The sequence below is a fragment of the Dama dama genome, chromosome 12 (assembly GCF_033118175.1).
Source record: "Dama dama isolate Ldn47 chromosome 12, ASM3311817v1, whole genome shotgun sequence".
Taxonomy (NCBI): domain Eukaryota; kingdom Metazoa; phylum Chordata; class Mammalia; order Artiodactyla; family Cervidae; genus Dama; species Dama dama.
Window position 1 is genome coordinate 80,859,461 of NC_083692.1, and position 19,324 is coordinate 80,878,784.

Below are 19,324 nucleotides of genomic sequence, written 5' to 3' on the forward strand. Positions count from 1 at the left end.
GTTGAAGCTCCAGACCTGGCAGGGGGTGTCTAACCCCACCTCCAGCACATTCAAGAGCAGAAATCACACTAGCAGAAATCAAATTTCCAGGCAGGTATCAGGCAGGTCAGCCAAAGGGCTTCATGGAAGGCTGTTTGTGTTATCACTCTGGATACGGAAAGGGCAGGGAGGGCCCTGAGAGTCCAGTGTGCGTACATGTAGGCCCAGGTATTTTCTCAGGGAAACAGGAAAATGCCTTGTCACATTCTCTCCCTCTTGTTTCAATCAATCTTTCTGTTTCCCCACCCAGCCAGGTTTGAGTCAGGGCCCTCACCCCTGAGCCACTCCCCTTTCCTCCCGGGAGGCTCAAGTGCCCCAGGGCTTTCAGAGTCAGGACAAGGTACTTGTGTGTGTTGGAGGGGGGACCCTGGGAAAAGACACCATCTCAGTACTTCAGGAGCTAAGGCCAGGTTCTGCCCAATCCAGAAGCAAGAACATGAATCTAGAATCCCAGACCAAGTTGCAGAGACAGCTTGGCTCCAGCACTTGAGCTCAGCAACCTTGGGTGCGTCTGAACAGCAGTTTCCTCATCAGCACAATGGGCCTAATCATCTCGGCCCTGAGAGCTTGTGGGGATCAAGTATTTTCAAGGGCTCTTTATCCTGGGCATGCTACTCATGGAGACTAATAGTGTTGTTATAAGAGAGTGGAACCAGGGCACTCTGACCCACACCTGCTGGGAACAGCTTTGGTGAAGGAGAGCCAGGGCAGACAAGGTATCTGGAAGGGGCACAGGTCACGGAAGAAACTTCTCTGAGCCCTTCTAGTTGGAGAGACTTCCAGGTGCTTTGTAGCCCCACTCCAACTAGAACCTGAACCCCAACCAGATGCCAGCCTGGAGCTTAGGCCCAGCTCAGCCCCAAAGCAGAAGGCAAACTCCAATCCAGCCGTGGCCTGATTCTGCCCCCAACATGGAGGTTCTGCTTCTCCATGATAGGGAACAGCAAGACTGAGCATAAAACGGAAGCAGAGCCGGGGAGCCGACACATCTCTTTCCCTTTCTTGTCCAGAAAAGCAGTGGTGACAGCAATAATGGTGGTGGCGGCGGCAGCCTCGCAGCGCTCAGGGACCTCTTCATTGTTTATTCAGTTCCAATAAGTTAAAGGGCAAGTGTGAGGGCAGGGCCTCTTAGGTGAGGATGCTGCTAATAGAAGGCAGCAGCTCGGCCAGGTGCTCTGAGCTGCCCTCCGCCTGGCACAGCGGGTTGCCCTGCAGGTTAAGGAGGGTCAGCCTGGGGCAGGAGGCGAGAGGCTGGAGCACCACAGGCTGCTGGAGGCCTTGGGCAGGAGTCAAGGAGTCAAGGAAAGCTGGTTCTCCAGATCCGCCTGCTCCTGAACACCTATCACTGCAGAACGAGCACCGCTACTGAGAGGCCCGCTGGATGGGCCCCGCGGCCACTTCACCGTAGGACACAGGGCTCTAGGCTGCAGACACCTGCTCCCGGGGGCCAGGCAGGAGGCGCAGGACCCTGACGGGATATGGTCCCAGAGAGGTGGTGGAAACTGTGGCCAAAGGGAAAGCCAGCCCCTGCTGCAGAGGCGCCCATGATTCATCAATTGCCAGGGGCTCCCGAGTGGAAATGCAGGCCAAAGCGTGCTTCAACTTCCAAGTTTTGAGCAGAATTGGAACTCTAGGTTTTTTAAAGAATATAAAATCTCCTGACTTTAAACATACGATGTGGTACCCAAGAACATCTAGAGGCGCCGGTTTGTGAACTCAGGTTTTGAGGGAGTCACTTCCTTCCATCCTACAAAACTCTTACCAGTGAGAGTCAATGACAGCCTCATAGAGGGCCAGGCTATCCTCTCTTCTCAGCTTAGATGCCCAACGCCCTCTCCTCACGCCCAGGGGCATGCCCGCCCTGCCTCCTGGCCATCCCTTCCTGGTGTGGCACCGTGCCCTCCCTGCTGTCTGAATGGCACCCAGACAGAAGGATACGGTTGTTACACAGAACGAGCTCCTGCAACCGGGGCAGGTTGGTGACACCGTCCAGGGATTCGATTGCGTTATCATTGGCCTGCAGCACCTGGGAGCAGGGAAGACAAGGCAGGCAGGCAGCTGTCAGCATGGGACTGGTACAAGCCACCGGGGAGCCCAGGGTGATCAGTTTACAAGGCATGGAAGGGCTCCTGGGGTCAGGCTGCATGACAGAGGAGAATGCTGGGGTCCTCTGTGGGGGCTGGGAGGACCCGGGCATCTCTTAGTAGGGTGGGTAGACTTCTGAGGTGGAGGAAGGGGAAAGGGAAACCCAGGACGATGACAGAGGAGTGGGGGCTTTACCTCAAGGCAGCGCAGGGCAGCCAGGGCAGGCGGCAGGGATCGGAGACGATTGTGCGACAGGTCAAGGTGAGTGACCAAGAGCAGCTGCTCCAGATGGCAAAGTACTGTCAGATCCTGAGGAGGGGGACGAGATACCCAGCGAGGCCGGGGAGACAGCTCTCAGCCGTCGTTCATCAGGCTTTCGCCCGGTGCGCCCCACACAGGCCCTGGGGGACCCCAGCTGAGGACAGGAGCGAGCAGCTGGGAAGCATACCTCACCACCCCCGGCAGTACATGCTCCAGATCAAGGACACGGGGGAGACAAAGGTGCTGGGGCTGGGGTGGCCTGTGGCGGGGCGGGTACACGGTGCTGGGATGAACACAGACACTAGCGGGAAGAGGGCCTGGGGAGCCCGGAGTTGGTTTGGTGGCAGCAAAGGTGGGCGGCAGCGACATGATAAAAATAACGTGTTGGGGAGACTGATTAGGAAGGACTACAGGGGAAAAACAGAGTCAGGAGTTTTGTCAGAAATCTCTGAGAGCTATTCAGCGGTTAGGTGTTGGGGTCTGCCCCAGGGAGAGAAGCATAGATGAGCTAAGGAAGAAATGTCCAGAAGGGCATGTGAGATGGAAGGCAAAGCGGGGGACGGTGAGTGTCTTGGCTGCGGCCTGGGGAGCAGACACAGACGCTGCCAGGTCCTGAGGAAGAGGGAGGCGGGCCAGCGGGGTGGGGGAGGGGAAGGCGCGTGCGCACACCCTACCTTGTGAGCCAGGTGCAGCACGCGCACCTCCGCGTACTCCATCTTGAGCACGCTGTTCTCCAGCAGGAACTTGCTGCGCAGGTCATCGAGGTACGCTGCCCTCATTGGGTCCACAGCCTGGCAGGGAGAGGAGGACACAGGGACTGTGTGTCAGCTGCCCGCCCGTGCTGGGCTGCCCCCGTGCCAATTCCCGCAGACCCAACCTGCCTTGAGGGTTTGGAAGTACTGTAGGGTCTCCTTCTCATACTGCAGGGGGTCCAGCGCCCTCATCAGCAAGATGATGGTGAGCAGGCACCCTGGGGAGAGGGCGGGGAAGAGGACGGCAGGTCTCACCTGGACCCTCCTGGCGAGGAGCCTGTCTAGGATGGGCCCTCCTTAGAGGAGCAGGAGCTCAGGGGAATCGGGCCTCACATTTATTCTCAGGCTCCAGCTCCTGCAGCTCCTTACAGGATTCCAGCTCCGACTGCAGCACCGTGGACTTCTCCACCGACAGCTCACACCTGAGGGGGGCCAGGGTGGGGGAGCGGTGCCGGTCATCCCCAGGAGCCAGTCTGAGACATCTGCTTGAGCCCTCCGCACCCCACCCAGCTGCCCAGAGTGCAGAGCCCTGCTCCTGCGTGCGCCTCTCTGTGCTCATCACCTGAAGAGCTGCTCATCCGTGGCGGAGTCCCGGCACCAGCCCTCTTGGCGGCCTGAGAGACAGAGCAGGGGTAGCAGAGGACACCCGTGACAGGAAGACAGGGATGGGAGGGGGGCTGCTGCAAAGGGTGGAGGCTGCAGGCTGGCTCACCTTTTAAGAGCACACACTCCTTCTGGGCATCGCCTGCCGTCCAAATGACACGAAACGTATGCTGGGGCAACTGGTCGTTGAGGGAGGTGGCGGGCAGGTCACAGAGCTGGGAGCACAGGGTTATGAGAAAGCCCAGGCTGCACCACTTTTCTGACTGTCCCACCCCAGCCCTGTCCCAGCCCCGACTCCGCCCACCAACCCCGGGATACCCAGACGTGGCTAGGCCGGTTCCTGCCCTCTGGGGTCCTCCACTCCACAGCCAGGGGTGACTCATCAACCATGAGCAGCAAGGTCTCCGCGCCCGAGCCCACCTGGTGCAGGGGACAGAGACAGACCATCACTCCAACGGCACCAGGCCCACCATCCACGGTACCCTTCAGCCAAGGCTTCGGGACTCACGAGGAGGGGCCGAGAGAAGGAGACGGTCAGGCAAGCCTCATCCCGGCTCACGTGCAGGCAGCGCAGGGCATCCTGGGGATCAGCTGTGGGAAGAAACAGTCTCAGGTCGCCTTAAATATCCTTCCACTCCTTCTTGGCTCCAATCCCCCACCTCTTCCCTACTGTTCACCTCGTCCCAGGAGCCAGCGATGGTAGAACCAGGCACTCTGGTCATTGGGGTCAGTGAAGAAAGCGTTCTGCACCAGCTCCAGCTCTGCAGGGGCCAAGGAGGCATGGGGCTTTGGTTAGGACCCTTCTGGGCTCCTGTCTACCCCCACAGACTGCCCTCTCCTTGGAGGACTTCCTGCCTTCAGTTTGACTTCTATGCCAGCCTTACCCAGGGGCCAAGTGGACACTTGGGCTCCCTGCAGCCAGGGGCTGGATCTTATGCATCCCCAGAGCCAGGCGCTTTCCCGAGTGGTAGGTTCAGGAGCAGGCCTAGGCATTAGGGTCAGAAGGGCAGCACGGCAGAGTCCTCTCGAGCACACCCTGACCCTGCTCACCTTTGAGCAGCACATCCTCAGGGAGGCGCCCCTGGGGTCCACAGTCCGGCTGAGGGTGCAGCTGGGGCAAGAGGCAGGAGCGGTAATGCCAGGAGGAGTAGTTGGAGAAGTTTCGGGTGATGAGGCTGTCAGTGAAGGCAAGCTCCTCTGCAGGGGGCACAGCTGCCTGTGCAGCCACAAACCGCCGGTAGTCCCAGCAGTGAACTGGGGGGATAGGCAGAGAACACATCTCAGAAGCAGGGCAAGAAGAGCTGCCTGGCTGGGACCCTGGCATCCCCTTGAAGACCCCAAGAAACACCTCTGTGCCCTCCATGGAGGACACATTTGGCCTCATCATCCCTTGTGTCATCAGCTCAGTGGACCCATCCTGGCCATCCCTCCCAGCTCTGGACCTTACTGAGGCCCTAGTACCGGGACACGGGGCAGGTGTAAGCTGGGGGACAGAATCTGCAGGAACGTACAGTTCCGCTCGTCAACCTCGAGGAAGCGGGCACACAACTCCAGCTCCCGGGCCCAGTTGGGCTCTGGCAGGCGGCCCAGCAGCCAGCAGCGGTGGTGCCAGGTACCATAAGACTTGGGGTTCACCCTCAGGCAGCTCTCCAGGAAGCCCAGTTCTGCCTTCACCAAAGCGGCCAACTCCTCAGAGGACCTGTGCCCAGAGGAATGGGGTCAGGGCCCTCCAACACCCAATCTCAGTTCACCCCTGACTTTCTGTACCCAGCCCTCCACTGCCCTCTGCCTATGCCCCTGGCTGCCCTATTCTTCTTCCACCCCTGGACCCAGGCCGGGCAGGGCCAGAGGGAGTGGCCATCTTCCTTGGGCCCTAAACCCCTACATACTTCTGGACCTCCAGCCGCTGGAGCACCTCTCGTCGACAGTTCCAGAGGGTGGCAAAGTCAGGGTTGGCTCCCAGAATCTGGCTTGTCAGTTCCAGCACTGACTCATCCAGCTCTCCAGCCTGGCGCTGAGAGGATAGATAGCAGGATCAGGGATCACATCACTCTTCTGCTACAGAGCTCCATAACATAAATAGAACTACTGAATGTTCTGTAAATGCCACGCTTTACTACAAGTACTATACAAAGCACTTGATGGGATAATATGTAATCTTGCAATCACTGATTTTCACATTAGCCTTATGCAGTAAGTGCAATCCTTAGCCCTGTTTTACAGATGGGCAAATTGAGGTCTAAAGAGATTCAGTAGCTTGCCTAAGGACACACAGCTAGTAAGTGATAGAATAGATGTGGATCCAAGCAACCTGACTCTAAGGCGCAGTTCTTGGCCAAGTGCTATGCTGAGGGAGCCACGGTGAGAGGGGACTACCTCTGAGGGCCCCACCTTCTGGAAGACAGTCCGGGTGGCTGCCTGGTATAGCTTCAGCTTCTGTTCCCGCTCTAGTCTTTTGGCTTCCGCTTGCTCTTCCGATGTCTTCACCTTCAGGCGCCCGTGCTATAGGGATGGGCGGGTTGCAAGAGTGCAGGCTGACTTGCTGGGGCAGACCCACCGGAACCACCCCTGCGGAGCCCCAGGTTTATATCGGGCAACGGAGGCAAGCCCACGCCGGACAAGGGCAAGGGCATGAGCATGCGGAGGTAGGGCGCTGGGCTCGGGTTCTCACCATGGTGCTGGCTCAGATTCAGGGCAGGGGAAGGGTCCAGTGGTGCCCGCAAAACCTGGCGAAAGACGTGTCAATCATGGGAGTCCCGCCCCTTGGAGCCCCGCCCCTTCTGTCCCCAGGAAGCCTGAGCAAGCCCGGGCAGAGACCCCTGGGGTGTTAAGGGGTCCCGGGACAGACACTGCAAGTCCAGGAGGAACCCACCCGAACTGGACTTGCACACGTGCGGCCCTGCCCACAGCCCGAACCGCCGGGACCGGGGCTGAGTTGGGGCACTTAGGTGATGGGGACCACTCCGCGCCCAGAGGTTGCCGCTACCCGCCCGCCCCACGGCTCCCAAGCACTGCTGCCCCCCGCGGGCGGACCCACCTGGGCCGGGAGGAGGCGAGCGGGACGCGGAGCTGCGGCGCCCGCCACCGAGTCGGAGCGCTGGCTAGAGCGGCGTCACGCCCTGGCTTCTCCGAGGCGCAGCTCCCTCTGCAGGCCTGGGGAGGGGCTTGCGGGAGAGCCGACCGAATCCGGAAGCGCCTGCGCAAGATCCCTGCGCGCTCTGTTCGAAAACGCCAAGTCCCTGTTAGCCTACTGATGTGTGAGACTCTGATGAGTCTCTGATGAGCTCGGGAAAGCAGCGCGGGGTGCAGTTCCCAGCCAGCTGCTCAAACTGCGTTTCAGTTGAAAAGATTTCTTCGACAGCGGAAACCCACCCTTTCATCGCGGGAGTGACCTCACTCTGGCTGCACTGGCCGCCTCTTAGTTGCCAGACCTAACATGAAGTTTCCTGTCCTTATCTTCGTTGACCTCTGCAGTGTTTGACGCTACTGACTTTCCTTGACTTGACACCGTGTTCTGGCCTCTCCTGCAGTTTCGCCCCTGTCTTCTCGTCTGTTCACGCTGTTTTCCTCTAAATGTTGTTGATCTCCTTTCCTCACGCCTTTCTTCACACCCTGCTCCAGGAAGAATGTTTGTTCACAGATCCAAGCCTTCAACTGCTTGGAGTTGGAGCTCCTCAGAGCTCAGTCCTGAGTCCACAGACCTCCTGGCCCACACTTTCTCTGAGTGACTACATCCACAGTCTTGGTTTTAATTGCTACCTGTACGCTAATGGCCCTCAAACTTGTATCTCCAGTCCACATGTCTTGTGAACTGTAATAATGGAAAACACACACACATATTCATAAGTCTATTAGGTATCACCTGGGTGTCCAAGAGACACCTGGAACTCCAGAAGTCAAAAAGTATCATTGTCTCCTCTCCTTCCAGTCTAACCTTTGGCCTTCATGTTACCTATATCAGTGGATGGCCTCCGCAATTTTCCATGATATGTCATAAATACCCTCTCCATTCCCACTGTGCTAAGAATTTCAGTTCATTTATTCCAGAGATAGTTGAAAGTCTTTTCAATGTCCCCTCATTTTCACCCTGTCACCCCTTTATCTCTGTGTTGCTGAGTCACCCTTTCTGAAATGCAGATTCGATCGTGATGTGTCTCTGCCAAAAACCCTTCCATGAAGCTTTTTGGGAAAGACTCTGAATCTCTCAGGGTCAGCACATCAGGCTTTTTGGCATTTGGGCCCTGCTTATCCCTATGGCCTCATGTTCTGCCTCTATGAAAAACTCTTCATTTCAGCTGATAGACTTGGGGTTTCCCAAGCATGTTAACCTGTTCCCTCTTTCTTACTCTCCTCCACACCTCTTCCTTTGCCAGAATAACTCCTGTTCACTTTTAAAATTTAACTCAAGTGTCACCTCCAGGAAGCTTTCCAAAATACCTCAGTCTGTCAATGATAACGCTTATTCCTCTGTCCTACTGTGAAGTCTTGATGTGTATGCTAGCTTCTCCTAGGAGATTCAAAGTTCCCGGAGGAGAGGAACAACATTTTTTTTGATCCTCCTTCTCCAATACCTTGTCCCGATTTTCAGTAGTTATTAGATAGTTATTTGAATGAATAGAACACTACATAGTGAGGGCTGGCTTGGCTCGGCCTAATGGTCAGTGCTGTACACATTTAGGGATCTGAGAGATTGTGAGGCCTGGACCAGCTCAGGAAGGTTTCCTGGTGGAAGCTTCATGGGTTCAGAGTGGTCACTGATTGTGTATGTGTGAGTGTGATGTATTTGTGAGAAGTGTGTGTCCATGTGGCATATATATGTTTATAAGACACATCTGGGTAAGAAAATATGGCTTTAAATTCTTTATATTGCTTCCCCACCTTTCTTAGGCCCTGGAAATGTGTGTAATTTGTCCACTGTCTATTCTGTCCTGACAAGTCACAGGGAAAGAGACACTTGTCCTGGCCTTCTCTGCTTGCAGTCACCTTCCTCACTGGGACTGCAGTCACAAGCACTGTGTCAAGGGCTTTGCACACACTCAGGATTACATGTGGGAGGCAGTAAAGAGAGTGCTTAGGAACAGGGGCTCTGGGGTCCAGCTGCCTAGGTGCAAATTCTGGCCTTGCCATTTATTAGCTATGTGACCTGGGCAAGATACTTAATATCTGTGTTGAGCTTCTACTGTGTCTCAGTATTTAAAACTGAAGCACAGGGAAAATAATGTTACCTACCTGCTAGTGTTGAGTGAAAATTAAATGTAAAAGTCTATGTAAAGTGGTTAGGACAGTGCCTGAACAGTACTGAGTAAGGACAGTACTGGGTAAGGTAAATGATCATAGTCATAATTTTTTCTTTTTGGCTGGGCTGGGTGTTCATTGCAGTGTGCGGGGACTTCTCTCTACTACTGGCTTGTAGGTTTAGTTGCCCCACAAGTGCTATCTTAGTTCCCTGACTGAGGATCAAACCCGTGTCCCCTGCATTGGCAGGCAGATTCTTAACCATTGGACCACCATGGAAGTTCTAGTAATTTTCTGATTTTCTTAACAAATATGCCAGGAAATAGAGGCTCAGAGAGAAAGGCTAAGTAACTTGCTAAGTGTCACCCATGTAGTAAGTGGTCAGAGGAACATAGGTCTGATCTGGCCCAATCCTCTCTCCACCTCACCAGCTACATTTTTGTTTTGTTGGTTGAGTTTTTTGCTCACTGTCTATTCTTGCTTCCTACTCTATAATCACTCACATGTACAACCAGGTAACTGGGAAGACAGCCCACAGGTACAGATGTGACAGGTGCAATCTTACATCATAGTCACAAAGGGTGGAGAAGACGGGGTGGAGGAAAGCTGCAGGAGGCATGAAATATTTTTTCGTGATTAGCAATCCTGAAACTGGGAGGTTTGCGTCAAGCAGACTTAAGGGAGGAAGTGAGTCTTAAATCTGCTTCCAAGAAGGTGGGGCCTGGTTTTGGAAAGAGGACAGGAAGGGCATTTCAAGCACATGTTATGACAGGAAGGTGGGTGAGAGATAGCCAAACAGACTTAGCTGGCTGGCAGAGACTGAACCAGGTGCCTGTGGAGATAAGAGCAGTGGAGCCAAGACAAGCCTCTTGCTTTAAGGCAAAAGGATGTGTCAGGAGTTATATTTGGCCTCCTGTGTGGGATAAGTGGGAAGCAGGCAGGTGTCTGAGGCCACAGTCTGAATGATGCTTGAGGAAGGGACTTTACTCCCTTCTGTGCAGAGAAAAGAGCAAGAATAACCAAGTACTGACTGGGCCCAGACATCCTATTTGAGGCACTCACCACCTGTTATGATTGCACGGTGAGGACCCATGCATACAGTGGGCTCCCACAGAGGTTAAGCTGCTTGCCTAAGGTCACACAGCTGGAGGAAACCAAGTGCCCCTACACCGAGCTTATGATTAATCTAACTCAAATTTTATTCCCTTTCTTGCACCCTCTGATCTCAATCCTGTGCTAACAACAACAATCAACCAGTCAGATGACTAAAATTGCTGTTGTCAATAACAGAAGAGGGCAGTGTGGGTGCAGGCAGGAATTCCACCCAGTAGGGAATGGGGACCACGGGAGGCAGAGTTGAGAGACCCACCAACAAACTCTAGTAGAGGCATGTGAGGGCCTGACTGGGGCTGTGGGGCGAAGAATCCTCACTGGGGAGTGAGGAAAACATAGACTCTGAAGAGAGGTTCTGTGACCTTGAAGCCAATATTAATAACAACTAACTTCTTTACAACCAGGATGAGAAGAAACTGAGATTCTGCCCAAGGTCACACAGTTTGTAAGTAATAAAGCCTGGTCTCACGTTGAAAGTCAGGGTGCCCTTCAGAGGACAACTGAAATCACCCTTTATATACACACAATAAAGTTTTGTCCTTCCCTAAAACATACTGACCAACCAACCAACTTTGGCTATCTGATTTCAGAAGACACCTTACTTTCCCTCTGTCTAGCTTGTCCACTGTGCTCTGCTGCGCCCAACGAACATCCAGGGTGTGGGGATGTGAAGCATTGCAAGACCTGGGAAGCTGGGGTGGGTGTGCTGGAGAGCCAGGTTGGGAGGGAGTTCTACTGTGAGGAACTCAGAACTGATGGTCTAAATCTTCTTGAGGCCATAGTTCTGCAAGCGAGCAGTGGTTAGATGTTTGGGTGGGGGCACCCCAGGCACTTGAGGGGAAATCAAATACTGGGAAGTCTGGGCCAAGCTCCTCTGTCCATGCAATTCTCCAGGCAAGAATACTGGAGTGGGCTGCCATCTCCTCTTCCAAGGGATCTTTCTGACCCAGGGATTGAACTGGCATCATCTCTTACATCTCCTGCATTAGCAGCCAGGTTTTTTTTGTTTTGTTCTGTTTTTTACCATCAGCACCACTTGGGAAGCCCAGGGATCAGCTTAAATCGCAGTAAAGGAGTTGCAAGGGGGGAAAGCTGAGCCTGCCACCTGCCACCCTGAAGGAAGGGCAGAGTTGAAGCTTCCCTACGCAGGAGCAGAAGTGCCCACTTCCTATCTCTTGCAACATGGAAGCTTCTCTCCCTCAGCTTCTTGACCTTCTCTCTAACCTCGACCACCACCAGAACAGGATGCCAGAACTGGAGAGGGCTCGATGGATCATCTGGCCCCTGCTTATTTCCCAGCAGCCCTCACACACTTGGTGACATGAAAGCACATACATTTGGTGGCAGCCAGGGCTGGAAACCAGGTTTCCCAGTGATTATCACAGAGGTTCTGCAGGGATCAGCTCCATCTCGGGATATGTTTAGGGACAAGATGGTTAACTGTGGTAGGATGATAGGATAGTAGATATAACTGGTAGGGATTTCATCTCCAAATAATGGTGGCTAATGTGTGTTTGTCAACTTAGAGGGAAGTCTCTACTGGTGGTGGCACTTTTCAGTGACATGCTGGCTGAGCACACTGCCATTCTCAAGAACTGAAGGCTGCTAACACATAGTTGGGAGCAATGCTGGATGATGGAATCCAGATCTAAACTTAATTTGAGGGCCCAGATTTGACCAGATGGCATCGAATGGGGACAGAGGTACAGTCTGGTTCTTTGGTCCTCAAACCATCCTCTGCACAAGGGCATGATGTGTGGGTGATGGAATGACACCAGTGGGCATACAGGGTGATTCTGGTTGGGACAGGGGTGGTAAGAGCCAGCACCTTGCCAGAAGTACTGGCCTGACTTTGAGCGGCATGAAGAGAGCTTTAGGACCCAGAATGGGGGTGCAGAGGCCCCAGATCTATGATGGTCAGACCCTGTTGGGAGTGTGTGGTCCATTTTAAGAGGGACAGGGACAAACAGTGAGGTCCAGAGGGAGAAATTAAGATGGTGAGAACAGGCCATGATCAGAAAGAGGACATGAGAATGTCAAACTGGGGGAGAAGACTCAAGGGGCAGATGATCTTCAAACTCTAAGGGCTTCTAGTTGGAACAGAAGCCACATTGATTCTGTTAATCTTGAGAGCAAAGAACAAAGACCAGTGAATGTATATACACTAGTTATGGGGGCAGACTTTCTTACAATTAAAGCTGTCCAAAGATAGAATGGGCCTAAATAAGTGGTGGTGAATTCATCATCATGGAAGAGGGGGATAACCAAATGTGTGCTGGTCAACAATTTTGTGAAAATGGGGTAGAGAACATTCGAGGCCTAGAATGTTCTCCAAAGTTATGAAGGAATCTGACTCTTGGGATGGCCCAGAGGGCTAGAATGACTCAAAGTCCAAAAAGACCCTTTATATTCACCACCTCCCCAAGGTTCTGGGGTCCTGCGTACTTTATCTGAGTGCTACAGTTTTTTTCTCTCCTCTCTGCTCTTCAGTTCCCTCTGCCAGGTTGGGGAAGTTCCTCGATGACCAGTGGTGTCACCAGATACCCATAACTGGAGAAGAAGAGGGAATAGATTGGCCAGTGAGAGGGAAGGGCAGGAAGGCTGGGCCCCAAAGACAGAAGGGCTCCAGAGGGAAAGTCCCCATCTAGAGCATCCTATTTCCCCCAGGGCGTGGCAGGTGCTGACTCAGGTTGGCAGATCTAGGGGAAGAGATGAAGGGAAAGCAACCAGGAAATGCAATTGAAAAGCTGGCAAAACTTCTTGAGTCAGAACTAGTCTCTGTTACAAGAGCCAGGTACTGCATGGTGAAGACGAGAACCTTGCCTTAAAATTGCCCAGATGTGGTGAGGCTGGGAATGTGGCCAAGAAACTCACTGCCTGGCAGAGCTTGAATGACAACCACCAGTGCACAACTCGAGGGTATGCCTTGGGTTTGGGGCATATACAATGTGAGTGGTGCCAAGAAGTAGTAGCCCTGAGGTTCTATGCCTGCATGAGAAACAGAATCCTTGGAACAAGGTGAGGCTGTGGGATGCTCTCACTGGTAGATGAGAACAGGGGACAGAGGAGAGTCCCAGGAAGGAGGAGCTGCTTGCTTTGGGGAGGATCCAGCCCTTACCTCTTCCCTGTCCATTCCTTTGTTCAACAGACAGTGACTGGGTGCCCCAGCCCTGGACGCCATGGTAGGCATCAAGGCCAAATGGATGCATGGAGCTTATGGTCCTGAGCAGGGCTGTCCTATAGAACCTTTGGAAACAGTATAGAGAGGCAATCAAGTGATCTAATAGGCAAATGTAACATTACAGCTCTGCCCTTAGAAAGACATGTGTGACTCTGGGGAAGCTCTTATGCTAGTGGGTGAGGTTCCCAGGGAAGTGATCTTGGAGTTGGGGCTGCAGCTGCCGGAGAGGAGTCTTGGCTTGGGGCTCAAACACACATCTCCTCTGTGCCTCCCCAGCAGCAGGCCCTATGGTGCCTACGGTCGGGTCATCCTGTGGGGGTGCACATCCCTGCTTTCTCTTTGGCCATGCTCTGTCAAGAAGGCTGCTTTGATTGCGTGCCCCCTCACCTAGTCCAGTGCCTGCACCACTGGACAACACTCAACAACATTTACATAATTCAGCTAGTCAGTCCTTGAGTACTAATCACTGAGTACCAATACAGCTCACCCCACAGCACGACGAAGACGGCCAAGGTCCCTGCTCTCATAAAGCTTATTCTCAAGCTGGGGAGACCCACTCTATAGAAGCAAATACATACAAAAGATGGTTTCATCAAGACGTAAGTGCCCCCAGGAAAATTAAATACCCCTAGGGTATTGAGATAAAGCTAGTGGTGGTGGTAGTGGTCCTGGGAAAGAATGAATGCATGAATGAATGAATGGTGAGCCATGGTGGTCAGGGCAAGACACGCTGTACCCATCTGGGTGGGGAAGAGGAGGCGAGTTGGGACTTAGATCTTTTAGATCCCAGAGCCGGGAGCTTAGGGTGAGGTGAGGAAGGGTGGTCAGAGGTGTCTGCACCCTAGGCCTCATGTGAGGTGGGGAGGAAGTGGACAGGGAGTGGTGTGGAACCTCTGAATTCAGTGCAAAGAAGCAGAACGGCTGGAATTGCTGACTAAAGCAGCACTCTGTCTCTGTGTCCCCTTTGCACCCATCATGACTCAGGCTTGAGTTCCGAGGGGAGTGGAAGGGTGGGGCAGGGAGGACCCGGAGCTGAGGTTCAGGGAGCATGCAGCGTTGGCCAGCCTCCCCAGGGCTTGTTCCCACAGAGGCCCCCGGTGCCCCCACAGCTGACAGCTGTCTTATGCAGTCCTCTCCCAGGCCCCAGAGCCCTGAACAGGGGGCAGGGAGCTGAGGTTGAGGCAGGAAATAGATGGGCTCCAGGTTAGACATTTACAGCCAGCCCCCTATTTACACTGCTGAAACCGTGTAACTCTAACTGGGACTCGAGCCCAGCCTAAACCCAGAATGGGACTTGAACCCACAGTTTTTTATTTGTGCATTTATTTTAAATGTTAAAGCCTAAGCATTTTAAAAATATTTATTTGGCTGTTTCGGGTCTTGGTTGCGGCACTCCGGATCTTCACTGTGTCCTGTGAGATCTTTCCTTTAGGCACACATACTCTCTAGTTGTGGTTTGCAGGCTCAGTAGTTGCATCATGTGGTCTTACTTGCTCCATAGCATGTGGGATCTTAATTCCCTGACCAGGGATCAAACCCACGTTCCCTGCATTGCAAGGCAGATTCTTAACAACTGGCCCACCAGGGAAATCCCCCATCATCTTTTTTTTTTTTTTTTTAAGTTTATGGAGAGTCACACTTTAAATTTTTATTTATTTTTGGCTGTGCTGGATCTTCCTTGCTGCTCGTGGACTTTCTCTAGTTGCGGCAAATCGGGGCTACTCTCTAGCTGCCAGTGCTCAGGCTTCTCATTGCAGTGGCTTCTCTCGTAGAGCATAGGCTCTGGGCGCACAGGCTTCAGAAGTTGTGACGCACAGGTTTAGTTGCCTAGTGGCATGTGGAATCTTCCCAGACCAAGGATCAAGCCAGTGTTCCCTGCATTGGCAGGCAGATTCTTAACCACTGGACCACCAGGGAAGTCCCCCCTCATGGTCTTTTAATTGAGATCACAGGCCTGTTCTCAGGACTTAATGAAGCTCGGGTTCTTGATGTCTCATTGCAGAAAGAATTCAGTGAGAGACAAAGGGATGGGTAAGAAGTGGATTTATTTGAGAGAAACATGCTTCACAGACAGAGTGTGGGCTGTCTCAGAAGACAGGAAGCCCAGAAATATGGGGTGTCAGTTTTTATGGGCTGGGTAATTTCACAGACTAATGAGCAGGTGAATTATTCCAACTATTTTGGGGAAGGGACAGAGATTTCCAGGAACTGGGCCACCACCCACGTTTTGATCTTTGATGGTTGGCCTTAGAACTGCCATGGCACTGGTGGGTGTGTCATTTAGCTTATGCATTATGTATTACAATGACCGAAAGCTGGAATCTGAGGCCCCATGGTTCTGCCCTGCTTCCATCACCTTCTCGTTTTTTGTGTCAGCCAGTTGCTCAGAGCGACCTCCCTGGGGACTCCCTGGGGATAGAAGCTCCACAGGTGGCCTCACCTGGGCACCCCTAACCCTTGGACAGTTGCTCTAGAAAGAGGACTCCACTTCAGGTGTGACGTGCCTCTTGCAGGAGCAGAGTGGGTCTACTTCTGAGGAACCCAGGGCTGGCCAGGCTGCTGAGGCCCGGCTCCTCGGCACCACTGCTGCTTCTTGCAGCCATTTTTCTCCATTCCTTAAGCCTTCAGTTGCTGTTTCTCTTACTCTCCCTGCCTGTAGGGTAGGGAAGATTTTGGCGATGGGAGCACCTGCATAAGAACATGGGAAGTGGTGGGGCCTCTGGACCCAGGGCTGCCCCTTGCTTAGAAGTGTAGGACACAAGGGCCAGAACAGGCCTTTGGAGCCTGGAAAATACAACCCTTTAGTGCAAGAGAGGCCCAGATTTGCATGCAGTCAAATCTCTTCTCTCAGTAAGCTTAGCTCTCTGCTTCCACAGGCATGGGCTCTCTCTGTGGCTGCTTCTAGATTGGGACTGGCACTGGTGAGCAGGGATAAAAGGAAGACTTCTCACGTTACCTTTGTATACCTTTTGGATTCTTTTTTTAAAAAATTTTAATTGGAAGCTAATTACTTTATAATATTGTAGTGGTTTTTACCATACATTGACATGAATCAGCCATGGGTGTACATGTGTTCTCCATCCTGAACCCCCCTCCCACCTCCCTCCTCATCCCATCCCTCAGGGTCATCCCAGTGCACCAGCCCTGAGCACCCTGTCTCATGCATCCAACCTGGACTGGTGATCTATTTCCATATGGTAATATACACATTTCAATGCTATTCTCTCAAATCATCCCACCCTCGCTTTCTCCCACAGAGTCCAAAAGACTGTTCTATACATCTGTGTCTCTTTTGCTGTCTTGCATATAGGGTTATCATTACCATCTTTCTAAATTCCATATATATGCATTAGTATACTGTATTGGTGCTTTTCTTTCTGACTTACTTCACTCTGTATAATAGGCTCCAGTTTCAACCACCTCATTAGAACTGATTCAAATGAATTCTTTTTAATGGCTGAGTAATATCCCATAGTGTATATGTACCACAGCTTTCTAATCCATTTGTCTGCTGATGGACATCTAGGTTGCTTCCATGTTCTGGCTATTATAAACAGCGCTGCGATGAACACAGGGGTACACGTGTCTCTTTCAATTCTGGTTTCCTCAGTGTGTATGCCCAGAAGTGGGATTGCTGGGTCGTATGGCAGTTCTATTTCCAGTTTTTTAAGGAATCTCCACACTGTTCTCCATAGTGGCTGTACTGGTTTGCATTCCCACCAACAGTGTAAGAGGGTTCCCTTTTCTCCACACCCTCTCCAGCATTTATTGCTTGTAGATTTTTGGATAGCAGCCATTCTGACCGGTGTGAAATGGTACCTCATTGTGGTTTTGATTTGCATTTCTCTGATAATGAGTGATGTTGAGCATCTTTTCATGTGTTTGTTAGCCATCTGTATGTCTTCTTTGGCGAAATGTCTGTTTAGTTCTTTGGCCCATTTTTTGATTGGGTCATTTATTTTTCCAGAATTGAGCTGCAGGAATTGCTTGTATATTTTTGAGATTAATTCTTTGTCAGTTGGTTCGTTTGCTATTATTTTCTCCCATTCTGAAGGCTGTCTTTTCACTTTGCTTGTAGTTTCCTCCGTTGTGCAAAAGCTTTTAATTAGGTCCCATTTGTTTAAAAATATGGAACGCTTCATGAATTTGTGTGTCATCCTTGCGCAGGGGCCATGCTAATCTCTGTATGATTCCAATTTTAGTATATGTGCTGCCAAAGCGAGCACTACCTTTTGGATCCTGACTTACGTGAATGTTGTGTTTTATAAGTGTACATTTTAAAATGCTAATCAAAAGTCTCTTTTCCATCCTGCCCTGGGCTCCTTTAGGGGATTAAGCATCTCCTGGGGACTGGCCAAGTCCCTAGATTTGCTCTGGTAGGGGTGGGGGCTCCATCTCAGCAGCCCCTGTGTCGCATCAGGGCTGACCTCCAGCAGGCTGGTGTCTCCTTCACAGCTCCAGCACACTCTTTCTTTCTCTGTGCCTGTTGTTACTTTCACGCCCCCCGTGCTTGTGGTAACGCTATAGCAGTCCTGCAGCAGCCCCCTCTCTTCCGACAGGCCCCGTCTGTCGACTCTGCCTCCTGCAATCTCTCCTGAGCCCATACCCCCATTGCCATCACATCCTGGGACATTGGTCAGCCTCCACGCAGCTCTTCTGATGCCTGCCTGTTTTCCCCTGGTCCATCTTCCCCACCCCTGAGCCCCAGTCAGCTTCCTCAAATACAAATTGTGCACACTCCTCTCCCACTTACATCCTCTTGTAGCCAACAGTGTTAGTGCTCTGCCCAGCTCTGCCTGGATACCCCTTTCCATTTTTGTACCCAACGTCCCCTTCAATGTGCTTTCAGGGTTGACACCTGCAGCTCTTCTTGGAGGGCTGCCGTTGATCTCCTGGACCTGGTTTACCCTGCCCAGTCCCACCTGGGCCACGCTGTGGCTGGTGACTGCTCAGTGGTAGTGGTGGTGGGGAGTGAAAGCCCAGCTCCTTGCCCCAGCAGGGCTACCCTGAGGCCGTACACTTTAAGGCTATCCCGCTGGACTCCGAGGGAAGCCACCACCACAGCTGAACTGGAGCTCCAGCTGGCCTCTCTCCAACCACCTACCTCCCCTGGGTATTCTGCCTTAATAGTCACTCAGCGTCTAAGATGAATCCCTCATGTGGAAACCTACCGCCCACAATTTAAATCTTAATCACTGATCTGTATTCATCTCCTTTCTCTGAAAATTTATCCCATATCACATCTACACTTACGTCATAGCAACTTCTAGCTGTCCGGCAACATTCTGCGTTTCAATACTTTTCTTTTCCCCTAGTTAGGAAAATACTCCACCCCCATTCTTTAAATCTCTGATCAATATCACTCCCTTCAATTCCCTAATGGAGCCAGCTGCTTCCTCCTGCACTCTGTACTGTGTAACTTATTGTAGCACCCATCTCACCAAACTGAACTAGTCTTCTCTAGCATGGTGCTGGGCAGAATGCAGGTGTCAAAGAAATGTTTCTGAATGAACACTGACTCCCAACACATCCTAGGACTCCCTGCTATTGGGTTTCTCAGATCTTGACACTCTTCTACTGCCAATCAACACTCACTGTCCATGTTTCATTCTCTCAGACCTCTACTATACTGTTTACATTTCTAAGATTAATTATGTCTTGTTGGAGGGAAGCAGTGTGGCGTCTTTTGAAGAAAACCGCTCCCTCTGGCTTCTTGAGACACCAGGACTGAGCCTGCACCCTGCATGGTGTGGACTCTTGGAGCCCCAGTTCACTCACTTCCTATGGTAAGTGGAAGGTTTAGCTGACTTCTAAGGTCCTCCAGGGCTGAATGAAAGTCCTCTGTGGGCTGGAGCCTACTCTGTCCTGTTCCCTGCTCTCCCAAAGCCAAGAACGGTACCTGCTGCAAAGCATACTCTTGCATATTTGTCAAGAGAAAGAACTGACAACTTTACTGGCTCCATATTGCTTGGCCCATATGTGTTATTTTCCTTAATTTTCAAAGGGGTGGGGTCAGGATTTGTATGCACATTTGTACACCTTTGAAGCCCATGTT

The 19,324-nt window shown here is 52.2% G+C and overlaps 1 protein-coding gene and 1 non-coding gene across 2 annotated transcripts; both read right to left on the bottom strand.

Moving 5' to 3' along the window:
- Positions 1–1,101: 1,101 nt before the first annotated feature.
- RABGGTA (Rab geranylgeranyltransferase subunit alpha) lies at positions 1,102–6,920 on the bottom strand. Its single transcript, XM_061157875.1, has 17 exons — positions 6,778–6,920; positions 6,412–6,466; positions 6,132–6,242; positions 5,630–5,754; positions 5,252–5,439; positions 4,791–4,994; positions 4,418–4,501; positions 4,249–4,331; positions 4,059–4,160; positions 3,850–3,955; positions 3,700–3,751; positions 3,471–3,559; positions 3,267–3,355; positions 3,060–3,176; positions 2,320–2,433; positions 1,978–2,065; positions 1,102–1,316 (listed from the first exon to the last, which is right to left on the bottom strand). Exons 2-17 carry the CDS (start codon positions 6,412–6,414, stop codon positions 1,168–1,170), a joined length of 1,704 nt encoding a protein of 567 aa, XP_061013858.1. The 5' UTR covers positions 6,415–6,466; positions 6,778–6,920; the 3' UTR covers positions 1,102–1,167.
- Positions 6,921–17,391: 10,471 nt separating this feature from the next.
- Positions 17,392–17,495, bottom strand: LOC133067500 (U6 spliceosomal RNA). The gene has a single exon (XR_009695292.1). It is a non-coding gene; the product is annotated as a U6 spliceosomal RNA (small nuclear RNA).
- Between the last annotated feature and the right edge of the window lie 1,829 nt (positions 17,496–19,324).